Source organism: Erinaceus europaeus, chromosome 2 (assembly GCF_950295315.1).
Source record: "Erinaceus europaeus chromosome 2, mEriEur2.1, whole genome shotgun sequence".
In the NCBI taxonomy this organism is placed as follows: domain Eukaryota; kingdom Metazoa; phylum Chordata; class Mammalia; order Eulipotyphla; family Erinaceidae; genus Erinaceus; species Erinaceus europaeus.
In genome coordinates, this window is record NC_080163.1 from 77,314,923 (window position 1) to 77,327,778 (window position 12,856).

General features: G+C 39.5%; 1 protein-coding gene and 1 long non-coding RNA gene across 3 annotated transcripts in view; both read left to right on the forward strand.

Annotated features, from left to right (window-relative positions):
• MFHAS1 (multifunctional ROCO family signaling regulator 1) overlaps positions 1 to 5,738 on the forward strand; it is a 92,576-nt gene extending 86,838 nt beyond the window's left edge. For both annotated transcript variants that reach the window (XR_009547561.1, XM_007519956.3), the window contains one exon: positions 2,783 to 5,738. Coding sequence is in view for 1 of the 2 variants with exons in the window: in XM_007519956.3 (XP_007520018.1) it covers positions 2,783 to 2,816 (34 nt within the window). In the remaining variant the exon portion in view is untranslated. The remainder of the gene's footprint in view (positions 1 to 2,782) is intronic.
• LOC132535839 (uncharacterized) overlaps positions 1 to 12,856 on the forward strand; it is a 611,211-nt gene that overhangs the window by 247,210 nt on the left and 351,145 nt on the right. The gene's annotated exons all lie outside the window — the stretch shown is intronic.

Sequence of the window (12,856 nt, forward strand, 5' to 3'; positions counted from 1 at the left end):
AATTATACCTCTGTTATTTTTATTTTCTTGTAAGTAACTATTAAATCACTAATTTAAAAAATAAGATAATAAAAATAAATAAATAAAAAAGCATATTTCCTGGCTTACCTAACAGTTCTTAGCTCACTAGTTGAGCTACCAGCTCAAGGAAGGGTCAACATGTGTATGGGACAGGTGTGTACAATCTTCCATTGACCTTCCCCTTCATGATTATGAAAAGGTTAAGGTAGCATACATGAAGCTCTATGTATAAGGCCCTCTACAGGTAGTGAGTAACTGCCAGTTTCTTCCCCCCATCTTTATAGGAGAAAGAGAAAATGAATGGTTTCATATGATTCCTATGTTGTCACAGACTCCTTCCATACTCTTTAGAGCAACACTCCCCAAGCAGCCCTCTAAAGTCACATAGGGTGAGTCACACTCAGCCCCAGAAAAAGCCATGGCCCCACCATGTGACAGTCACTGAGTAGTGCAGCAGGACCTCGAATCCATAGGTTCAGTAACGTTTCTTCACAACCAACACTCACAATTTTAAAATATTGGGTATAAGTGAAACACTAGAGGTATAGTGAGGTCAACATATCAAGAAGTGGCTGCTGTTGTAAAGCTGGTTTATTACTCAAGGTTCCCAAGGGCCATGAGGTGGAGGAGGTGTGGTTTACAGGGAATGAGGAGGGGAAGAGGTATGATCCAGAGTCTTTATTGCCATTTCTTTTAAAAATATTTTATTTGTTTATTCATTTATTTATTTAATAGAGACAAAGAGAAGTTTAGAAGGGAGAGAGAGAGCAAAAGAGATGAAGAGAGACACCTGCAATCCTGCTTCGCCACTTGTGAAACTTTCCCCCTGCAGGAGGAGACCAGGGGCTTAACCCTGCATCCTTGCACAATATAATGTGTGCGCTTAACCAGGTGCATCACTGGCCCCCTTCCCATTTCTATGGGAAGATAAGGATAGAGTAGTCGAAGCAGACTTAGAATAAATCTTGGAGCATAGGGACTGTCTTTGTTGCCTGGATCTTTAGGTGATTAGGGCAAGTAGACTCTGAACTTTAATAAAGGAAGTTATCTGAAGTGGATTTTGATAGATGAGAACAAATTTGAGATGGAGAAGCAGTAGAAATAGAGAAGGTTGGTGAGTGATCTTCCTTCTCTGAGAGCTCAAGCATGAAAAATAGTTATCAGTTTGCTCAAATTCATTTTAATTTTTTCTCCCTTTAACCAGTAAAAGCTTCCCTCTAGGTATCCTTCTTATATATCTTGCTCTTTAGTGTGGCTCAGCAGAGCCAGCAGCCAAATGCAACTGTCTGTGTTTCCAGAGGTTCAGTACCATCCTTGAGACAAGCATTATATCCCACGTGGCCACATGAACCCAGACCTCACGCCACCAGAGTTAATTACTTGATTGGAACATGAGTTTTTCACACTGGCATCCCACTTACAGTGAGATAGAATATATTATTACTTAAATTCGAGGTTGCTTTCAAAACTTTCTCTGCTAGGAACTTTGTTATATTAATAGACTTCCAGAAAGTCCTCATGGCTGAATGCCATAGAAGCATGAAGCTATCCCTTGGGCCCCAAATATTCCAACCTCGCTCTTAGCTGTCAAGCATGCTTTGGAGTCAAATAACCCTTGTTAAAGGCTAACTGCCGCTCACCCATATGTACCCTCTGGAAGTTATTTGACTTCTTGGAATCTCAGTTTCCTTCTTTGTTAAATGAAGAGTTGGATGGAATGTACCTGATAGAACTGTTGTAAGTTAAGAATTAATCAAATACTGCATTAGGGTGAATGGTGGGATTCCTGGTGTGTAGTCAGTCTATAGTTAGTAAGAGAAGGTGCATATTCCCAGTGATCTTATTGCTATAAGGCTCAGCTAAATATGCCCTAGGTGTATACTAAATTATTCATTTTCATTAAATCAAGCAGCTTTAAAGAAAGATGGAAGGTAGAACATGGGGAAGCAGATCATAGTGCACATCTATCTTTAATAAATGTTGCGGGGCCAGGCGCTGGCACACCTGGCTAAATGCACACATTATAGTGCTCAAAGGCCCAGGTTTAAGCCCCCGGCCCCCACCTGTAGAGGGAAATCTTCTTGAGTGGTGAAGCAGGGCTGCAGGTGTCTCCCTTTCCTGCTCTATCTCCCCTCTTAATCTCTGTCACTGTCCAATAATAAATAAATAAAAGTAAATAAATAGTAAATGTTGCTGAAGCACTTTTAAAAGTGTCATGTTGCATGCCATTATAGGAAAACTGAAAAGTTTGCTTAAGTGCCACTTTGTGTAACTAGCTAAAGAAGTAGCATTGAGTATAAGTCCAGTTCCAAAATTGTGATCAACAGCCTTGCTTATAATACTTTAAAAATGTTTTCCAGTCTCATTTTTCTAATGTCTATACACATACTCCTATAGGCTTATTTATTGTGTATCTATGTCTTTCTTGAAAAGAAGCAGTGTGTAGCTTGGGTTTCTTAATTACAAGGCTAGTTAAGATGTGAGAATACACTGAAATAAGTGACCTTAGCTAATTAGTGTTGTTCACTCTATAGGTCTAAACTGAATTCATCACAAATGTTTAATGAGTTTTCTAGTAAAAAAGACTGTTTCCTCTGTATGTACTAGTTGCCAGACATTTACATTTTTATAAGGAGTCCTAGATGTAGAAATGAAAATCTCTGCCTCCAATATCACTTCTGTCATTGCTTTTTCATACTTGAGAGAGCTCATTCTGTTACCTGTTGTCATTTCTGTGCTTTCTTCTCCCCTACTTATTTAGGAAGAACGTTGGTGAAAAGCACAGAAACCAGTGACTAATGGCTGTGGAATTTCCGTGGAGAAAAAGAGAACATCAGGACTCAACTGGACCATCCTTCATATCTGGTGCACCCTCCACACTTCCCAGAGTGTTCTGTGAACTTGCTTGAGTAGTTGTTCAAAGTGCTTTCAGAGGAGGGATTAAACCTGGCTTGTTGACAAGGTGGGAGGGTTGGTGGGGGTGGGGTTGGTGGATGATGGGGTTGGTGGATGATGGGAGAGAATATGGAGCAAATGTTTTACAACCTGAACCTCAGAACTGTGATCCTCCAAGGAGAGAGCTACTTGAAGAAAAGAAAAAAAAAGTCGAATGGCTTCTCAGGGATTTTGTTTTTTGTGCACATATAAGCCATAGTTACAGTACAGGTGGCAGTATTTAGAGCACTCAGATTTCAGTTTTGTTCAATGTGAAAGAGGGATTGACTGACCGTTCATTGCTGTTCCATAACTAGTGTAAAATATGTATATGTTTATCTTTATTTTTATAATATGCAAATACATTTAAATTTATACAGTTTGAAGCTTCTAGCGTTAGTTAACACTGGGTGCAATATTCTGCATGAGAACTGTGCCAAGATGGGGCTGATCCCTTATTTTACCCTAAAACCTTTCTGGTTCTTTATTTTATCCTTCTCAAATTTGAAACAAGACAGATTTAAAAAAAAAGAAAGAAAGAAAGAGAGCAATCTGACTACATGCCCATGGATTAAGTGTTGGTTCATGGAGGTTGCCAATAATTAGAAAGAACCTCAAATGCACATTTTAAGCAGTGTCTCCTCTCCTTCTAAATCAAGTCTAGGAATCTTTTTTTTTTTTTTCTGCCAGGAGCGATTTGGATATTTATGAGGTCATTAGCAGGCTATACACAGTTATAAACTTAAAATTAGCACATGTTGCTATGATGATAAAGTTTCAGTTGCTCTGACAGGGCCAGGCCAAATAATTTCAAGGGTTGTGTATGACCTGTGGGCTAGATGTTCTTTACCCTGTAATCTAAGCAAAGGTCCCTGCTTATTTAAATGACTAGGCAGAGTGGTGGGACTCCTCCCCGCAATGCATACACACATTGTTAATGCCAGGCACAGTATTCCTTGCTCCTCCAGGCTTGGAGTTGACTGTGAGTTGTTGCTGGTAGGAAGCATGGGGTTTGGACTCTTCAAGAGAGGTGTGAACAACAGGAGTTGAGAAGTTCATGGAAAACTTGTCTTTCAGTAATTTTAGATTAATCAGAGTCAATTCTGAATCTCAAAGAGCTCTGCTAATAAGTATCCCCCCTCCCCCCTTTTTCCCCCTAGAACAGTCCATGAAGTTTAGCAGAGCACTTTGAAAGCCTTCCACACATCTGGCTGTCAGACCTTAAGATAGTGAGCTGCCTGATTGGAGAGCATAACCCCACATTGGTTATTTATAAACACAGCACCTCTGATTAGACATCTACTGCCAGGAATTAGTCAGGGCCTTGTTTTAGAATCCCTATGAAGTAAAACTTAAAAAGCAAGCTAAATTAATTGGGCTCTATTCTATTCCTAATTGGGGCCAAGCAGCATCTGCTGTAATAGTAACACATTCTCTGAAGAATGTAAAGGACTCTGTTTATACCTGCCACCTCCACTAGTGTTGATTGAAAAGGTGTAAAACTGTTTCTCACCAGTATAAGACAAGAAAAGTGAGTCAGCTGGTATTCAGCTTGTTTTATTTTATTTCTGTTATTAAGTATTGACTCTTAGAATGCCACAGTATAAAAGTCTCAACACATTTTTAAAATAAATGAACCAATGACTATGTTGGGGAAAAAAAAATCACAAATCAATTTTTGAAGAAACCTTAGTGCCCCAGGAGTCAGCTTCACTTAACTCCAAAACCTCCACTTAAACAGTGATTGATTCCTTTTGTTTGTAAAATCACATGGGGTCAGATGATCTTTGCACTAATACTTGAATATCACACCTCAAGATTTGAGATTTCCTTTTTTTGTAGAACACAATCACAAGATGGATATGGTGGATTCTTTTGTCACAGTTCTCGTGTGTGTGTGTGTGTGTGTGTGTGTGTGTGTGTGTGTGTGTGTGTGTACATGTGTGCGCTACAGTATGCATGTGTGTAAGTATAAACTGAATGGTAACACTTAATTACTTTATGACCATTGAATTGTGGGGAATAAAAAAAGTTGGTTTGTTTTGTGTTTTTTAAATTGATATGAGACAGTTCCTAAACTGTCATATTAACTGACTTTGACCAATCTCTTGAAAAAAGACTTTGGTGTGTAACTTTGGACTAACTCCCCAAGGTAACATATCAGATGAAAAATAGCCCCTTGGGTGGCATACCCTGCAAAATATATTTATGATTATTAATACAAATGCCCACATTCTTAATTTCTGCTATTTCTTTTGACAAATGATGTTTTGTGCTGTCATCTAAACCCTAGAGAAGCAGTGTAAGAAGAATTCGTGGTGTCACATGTGTTTTAACAAAAACAAACAAAAAAAGTATCATAGTCTAGGGTCATGTGACCAAAGAAGCTCCAAAAAAGCTTGAGAATTTGCTTCAGGGTGGGGGGAGGGTTGGAACACTGTAAGTACTCTGCTCTAGAAGAATTTTCACCCATCTTTGCAGGAAATCCAGTTTTTCTCTTTCAACACCTGGGAAGATTTAGCCAGCTGAGGCTGACAGGCAATTCACTAAGCACAAGGGGAGTCTTCCAATCAAGTTGTCCCTTGCCACACTAACAAACACCCTCCAAGTTTGTTATGGTTTCTATTCCTGCAACTTGTGGTATCAAAACCACTTCCTGGAATTGTACAAGTGCTGCCAGAATAAATGTTTCCCCTTCTATGAAAGAAAAAAAAAGTGCTCATATTTGATACATGTGTATTGAATTCTTTTGAATAGAATAAAAAGGAAAGGGTTTGGTGTAATCCTGAATGGGGTGTGTATTATTTTTTATACTGCAGTTTGTGGATTCTGCACTTGATCTTAGCCAAAAGGCTGAGAAGCAAGAGTTTATGGATTCTAAATTATAGTTTCCCATTTCATTTTTGCAACTGGACAGAATTTTTTAAGGAAAGAAATTGGGGGCACTGAAAAGAAGTTCCTTCATGAAGTCCAAAAGGTTATCCTTGTAAAACTTCTGAGATGGTAGGTGGCGCTTGATACAGGCAAGTTAAATTAGACAAGGACTAATAGGAGGAGATTGCTTCACTGTCACATAGTGGAAGATCACCAGAAAGGGCTAAGAAGCAATCATAGACAAAAGTTCATTTAAAAATAAACATCATTGTGTCTCAGGACATGTTACTCTCCATCCCTGTATCCTAGTTAAAATGCAGGTTGCATTCCTGAACTAAATAAAGGGAACACCAGTCAAGATGATCAGTTACCCTACTGAGTGGCAACATACAACTATTGATTTAAGAACTCCCACCCTCTCCATTCCCATGGATTTATTTCAAAACTCTTGATACTCAAGATAAAGGATAGTGGACTGACTTGCTATATGGGAGGTCTTAGGAAAACTGAGAATGAATAAAACAAAAGGAAAAGGGAACTAGGCAGTTACTGCACTCCTTCCCTCTCTATTTGGAACAAAGAGACAGTTACCACCACCTCAGTACCTCTGAACCTAGGAAACAATCCCATACCCCTATGCCTTCTTTTTGTTTAATACACAATAAATATTAGTTTTATATTAGCTTTCTCATTTTCCTTGTAGTTTAACAGGTTTTTGGTTCCCTGATTTGTTTATTTATTTATTTATTTTCTGTGTATGTCACTTATGGAGTGGTAAGGACTATTAGTAAGAAATCCAGGCATGAGGCTGCTTGAGCAGTAGCTAAAACTGCTGATTTCTGCTTCAACGAATCAGTCATTATCCTCTTCCTTTGTTTTCCCAAGAAAACACACAGGTTAATATGTATAAGCAAACTCCATAAAGGCTGACACACAGTTGAGAGGCCACACTCTGTGGAGTGTCTACTTTTGCTTTTTCCAAAATAAATTTGTACTCTTTGCCCCATCTTTTTTGGTTTTCCCTTGAACAATTTCTTGTGGCAAAGAAAAAGGACCCATTCAAGCAGATCACTGGGTGCTCTGAATCCAAACATACTCTGGCCAACAGAAAAGCTAAAACTATGTGGCCAAGAGAAATTTCAAAAGCTGCAAAACAACAGGTGTGCCACAAGCAGAAGTAGCACTTGCTCTCAGAACAGGCAACATGCTCAGGCTGTTGCAAGGAACACAAGTCATCACTATGGGCCTCATTTTTTTTCTTTACAATGAATGAAACAGAGTTCTTTAAACTTGCTTAGCAGGTCTTGGTTAGCAGATGTCAATGGTAACACATAAAAGTGCATTGTTTAACACGCCCACAATTTAATTCCAAGGCTGTTTCCCATACTTCATTGTATGCATTTTGAAATATATTCCTGGTTTTTTGTTTGTTTTTAAATTTTTGTATTTATTTTCCCTTTTGTTGCCCTTGTTTTTTGTTCTTGTAATTTTTATTGTTGCTGTTATTGATGTCGTTGTTAGGACAGAGAGAAAGGGAGAGAGGAGGGGAAGACAGAGGGGGAGAGAAAGATAGACACCTGCAGACCTGCTTCACCACCTGTGAAGCGACTCCCCTACAGGTGGGGAGCCCAGGCTCCAACCGGGATCTTTACTCCCGTCCTTGTGCTTCGCGCCACGTGTACTTAACCCGCTGCGCTACCACCCTGCTCCCTCTGGTTTGTTTTAATGCAATGCCTGGTAGGTAACACAGAGGCTGCTCAGGCAATGGGTTCAGAAGACCATGTTTTGGTTGCATGTAAAGTGCTGGTTTACACTGGTGTTGCCAGTGGTGCTGGGAACATGGAAGGGCATGGCTGCTATACTCGGTGCTGTAACAATGAGTAGGAAGGGGATGTGGAGTTACTGGAAAGAGTTTTATAGAGCAGATGACCCTCTAAAGTTAGCAAGTTTGCCAGCGTTTGAAAACACACCTGGTAACAGAACCCCCTACCTAACTCTTTAAGCTCAAGTAAGAAATATCTTCATCTTTGTATACAAGAATTTTTTTTTTCTTGCAATGAGCTGAATTTTGCTTTACCAGATGGCCTCACTCAGACGTGGAACTTGAGAATGAAGGAAAGGAAACCACAGACTGAAACTTAGACAACTTAGGTTGGTCTATTGCAGCAGAGGCTAGGATTCTAAAGGAGGTAGTGGAAAGAGGTTGAGAAGGCATTGGGGATCCGGGCATGATGGCAGAAGAAGACATAAGTTGGTGGTAATGTGCATACACCTATCACAGGGGGATAAGAAATTATATCCAGGGAGTCGGGCGGTAGTGCAACGGGTTAAGTGCACATGGCGCAAAGCTCAAGGACCAGCTTGAGGAACCCGGTTCGAGCCCCTGGCTCCCCACCTGTAGCGGGGTCGCCTCACAAGCAGTAAATCAGGTCAGCAGGTGTCTGTCTTTCTCTTCCCCTCTCTGTCTTCCCCTCCTTTCTGCATTTTTCTCTGTTCTATCCAACAACGACGACATCAATAATAATAACTACAACAATAAAAACAAGGGCAACAAAAAGGAAATAAATATTTAAAAAAAGAAATTATATCCATGTGACAGCTAAAAAACAAAGTGAAAGCTACTCTAAACACTGAAATAAACTCAAATGCTTTATAAAAGTAACCTCTGGGAGTCAGGCGGTAGGTAGTGCAGTGGGTTAAGCGCAGCTGTCACAAAGCGCAAGAACTGGCTTAAGGATCCCGGTTGGAGGCCCTGGTTCCCCAAGGGGAGTCACTTCACAAGCGGTGAAGCAGGTCTGCAGGTGTCTATCTTTCTCTCCACCTCTCTGTCCTCCCCTCCTCTCTCCATTTCTCTCTGTCCTATCCAACAACAATGACATCAGTAACTACAACAAAAAACAAGGGCAACAAAAGGGAATAAATATATAAATATTAAATAAAAAAGTAACCTCAACTTCTCTACAAAATATTTGTTTCAGGCTGGAGAGACAGCATAATGGTTATGCAAAAGACTTTCATGCCTGCGGCTCTAAAGTCTGAGGTTCAATCCCGAGCACCACCATAAACCAAAGCTAAGCAATGCTCTGGTGTCTCTCCCTCTCTTCTCTCTTTCTCTCTCTCCATACATATATATCTCTTTCATTAAAAATAAGTAAATTATTTTAAAAGCATTTTTTCTCCTGAAACACTGATGCGCATGCCCTTTTTAAAGGGTTTCTGAGATTAAAAAAAATAAAAAAGATTGAGACCCTTACATACTAATTTGTTATTTCCAGTAGTGTCCCTAAATGAGCTTCTTAGGTGTTCTTTGTAATGGCACATAACAAGCATATCCCCCAGACAAGGTTTTATTGGGGCTTATGTTGGCAAAGGAGAGGAGAGAGGTTATGGGAGACAGCCTGGGCAGCAAATTCACAATCTGGCTTCCTTGAAGAGAGTCAGCACTTGCCTTTGAAAGAGTAATTATAGCATATGGGCAGTGTGTGATTCCTTGGGACAATCCTTGGATTGTCATGAGCAAACAGTTACACAGATCTCTGTGTACTTAAAATGCCTCCCAAACTGTGTGCATGGCCTGTCAGGAAAGTCATGGGTGAGACTTACAGGAATAACACACCCACAAGTGTTACTGCTTAAGAAGGAAGAGGTCAACCCCTTATCCCTGTTCTGTTTCATTAGTGATTAAATGTTTGTATTAAAAATGAATACATTTATAAACTGGTGCAGGCCTTATAGAAAACATTTTGCAGAGTCCTTAAGCAAATAAAAACAGAAATAACCTTAGAATCCTGCAATACCACTCCTAGGTATATATCCAAAGGACAAGAAAACACATATGCACCTCTGTAACTGCACTATTCACAATAGCCAGAGTGGAAGCAAACTAAACACCCAGTAATGTGATCAGACAAATAAATGTGATATATAGAGAGATATATATCAATAGAACACAACTCTGGAATCAAAGATGAGACATCATTTAGAAAGTGACGGGCTAGACAGTAGTGAAGTGGGTTAAGTGCACATGGTGCAAAGCGCAAGGACCAGCGGAAGAAGATGAATGGAACTCTAGGTGGTTATGCTAAGTAGAATTAGAGGCAAAGTACAGCTAACTCATGGTATTGGTCATGTGGATCATAAATGATTAAAACAAATAAAATTGCAAAATAATAGTGACCAAACTGTCTTTTGAAATTTGGAAGTATACAGTGGTTGGTGGAAGGTATATTGACTTACACCATGTGTGGGTGTGAAATTATACCCTTGAAATCTTATTTTTTAAAACATGCTTAAGTCCCTGATCCCTCTCCCATGCAGCAGCCTAGATAGGCTTCAGTTGAGCTCTCTCCAACCCAGAGAGCACTAGCTCGGGAAGAAGCACCCTCAGGCTATCCCGGCACCATTGGGCCCTTTCCTTGCTTCCTGTTTCCTTTTCTTAAACAAGAAATGAGAAAAAAATGAATGCATTTAGAAAGATAAACTTTAAAATGTATAAGAAAATATTTTTTTCTTTTGGGAGGTTAATAATTTATGATATAGTTGTTGACACATAAGTATAAAATATTCAGTGAATGTATATATATGTATATATGTATATATATATACATCTGATATACAGATAGAGGAAAAATTATGTGATATAACATAAACTATGAAAATGGTATGGAAATGTCTATATGATGCAATGGAAGCACACAGAAGCCATACCAAAAAAGTGAATTCACATATTTCACTCAGCAGTAAAAGGAGGGAGCAGGAGAATGCCACCTATCATGGTTGAGGCCTGAACCCTAGTAAAAGATGGGAGCAACACAACACCACGGGCTACTCCACAAACGGTGAAACAATGCCATTATGTTGGGTAGTATGCCAGCTCCCCCTGGCTTCTGCTTAACCATATGCCTATATAGGGATTTACTGATCCAAAGCTTTGGTCTATTTACATAAATCACTTTTACATTTACATAAAGCACTCCCTCCAGGGCATTGGTGGTTCAGTGATAGGATTCTCGCCTGTTCCGCCCCCTCCTTGTCACACTCTGATTTTCACCAGTCACTTTTCTCTCCACCCTCTCTATATCACATCCTGTTTCCACCCTACTTGGAGAGTATAAAAACAGCTGCTCTTCTGATTAAAGACACTTGGAAATTGCTTTCTGGCTCTGAGAGTTCCAGAGTGTATCTCCTGCGAAGTTAGTGCAGCACGAGTTCCTGATCCCTCTCCCATGCAGCAGCCTAGATCGGCTTCAGTTGAGCTCTCTCCAACCCAGAGAGCACTAGCTCGGGAAGAAGCACCCTCAGGCTATCCCGGCACCATTGGGCCCTTTCCTTGCTTCCTGTTTCCTTTTCTTCTTCTCTACATGAAATAAGATGCAAAAAATCATACTGGGACCAGTGGAATCATGCATGTACACATGTACCACAGAAATAAAAAGTATTAAAATGTTAAGGAAATAAAAGCAACATCTTATTAATCGATTTGGTATACATAGTATAGAATGAATTGTTGGAGTTATTTTGTAGTCACTCAGTAATTAGAGAAGTTACAGAATAAGATCAGGTTGGGTGCAGCTCATATGCCCAGTGGCTGTTCAGGGGTAGATGTCAGGTCCAGAAAACTAGCAATACGTTCACTTTTTTTCTCTCCTGCTCTGAAAAGCCAAGATAGCCAAAGATGGGACTTACAGAATGATGGAGCTCAGTGAAAATTTGCCCCAGCAAAACAACTATTTAGATTACTTTACTTTAAAAACAAACGAACAAAAACACAAGCTGTTGTTTGAAAACTCCATAAATTGTCTTAAGGGCATACAGTCAATAAAGAAATGTCTGTTCAAGAAAATTGAGGAAAAGTCAGCCAGAGGTTATAATGTTGGAGCCATGACCTCTGGATTTCACCTCTCAGACATCTTGTTTGTTCTGGAAGTGCAACCCTCACCCCCCTCTTTCAGCCAAGAAAATGAAGATTCTCTCTCTTCTCAACTCATTATATGTAGTTACAGTTTCACTTATTAAAATCACTAGTGATAAATTTAAAATGAAATAAAGGCTACATCAAGCAATAGTTATAACAAGGGATTGTTTTATAATTAATGAAGACATAATTTGTAGAGCAATAAAAGCATCAAGCATAGGGGAATGGATTATATAGGAGTAAAGGTCCTATATGTTATTGGAACTAAGCTAGTGTAACTAGTGCAGGTGGCACAACAGGTTAAGCGCACATGGCATGAAATACAAGAAACGGTGTAGGGATCCTGGTTTGAGCCCCTGGTTCCCCACCTGCAGGGGGATCGCTTCACAAGCGGTGAAGCAGGTCTGCAGGTGTCTATCTTTCTCTCCCCTCTCTGTCTTCCCCTCCCCTCTCGATTTCTCTCTGTCCTATCCAACAATGGCAGCAATAACAACAACAATAAACAACAAGGGCAACAAAAGCGGGGGAAGCCTCCAGGAGCAATGGATTTGTAGTATAGGCACCAAGTCTCAGTTACAACTCTGGAGGAAAAAAAAAAAAAACTGAAGTACAGTCTGTATTGTAAGATTCAGGCCATCCTTTAAGAAAATAATTCAAAAATACATTTAACATCATTAAAGAAATTAAAATGTTGCTTTAGAAAATATATATACATTTAAGTGCTAAGGAACAAAGTAAAGGAGGAATAGAGGAACAACAAAGGCATGAGGCATATAGACAGAATAAAAATTAACGCAGCAAATGTAGCTATAACTATATTTTAATTAGGAATAGATTGAACTACTCAATCAAAAGATATTGCCCAATCGGATTTAAAGTTAAGTTCTGCAGGAAAAGCATTTTAAATTAAAAACAAAACAAACAAAAAAACCCACGAATAGATGGAATGTAATAGGATGGGAAAAGACATGATAGACAAAAACAACCAGGACTGAGATGGAGTGGCTGTACTAAAAGAAAAAACAGACATTAAAATAAAAAATGTGCTGGGGACATAGCATATTAGTGATGCACAAAGATGTTCATGCCTGAGGCACCAAAGGCACCAAGTTT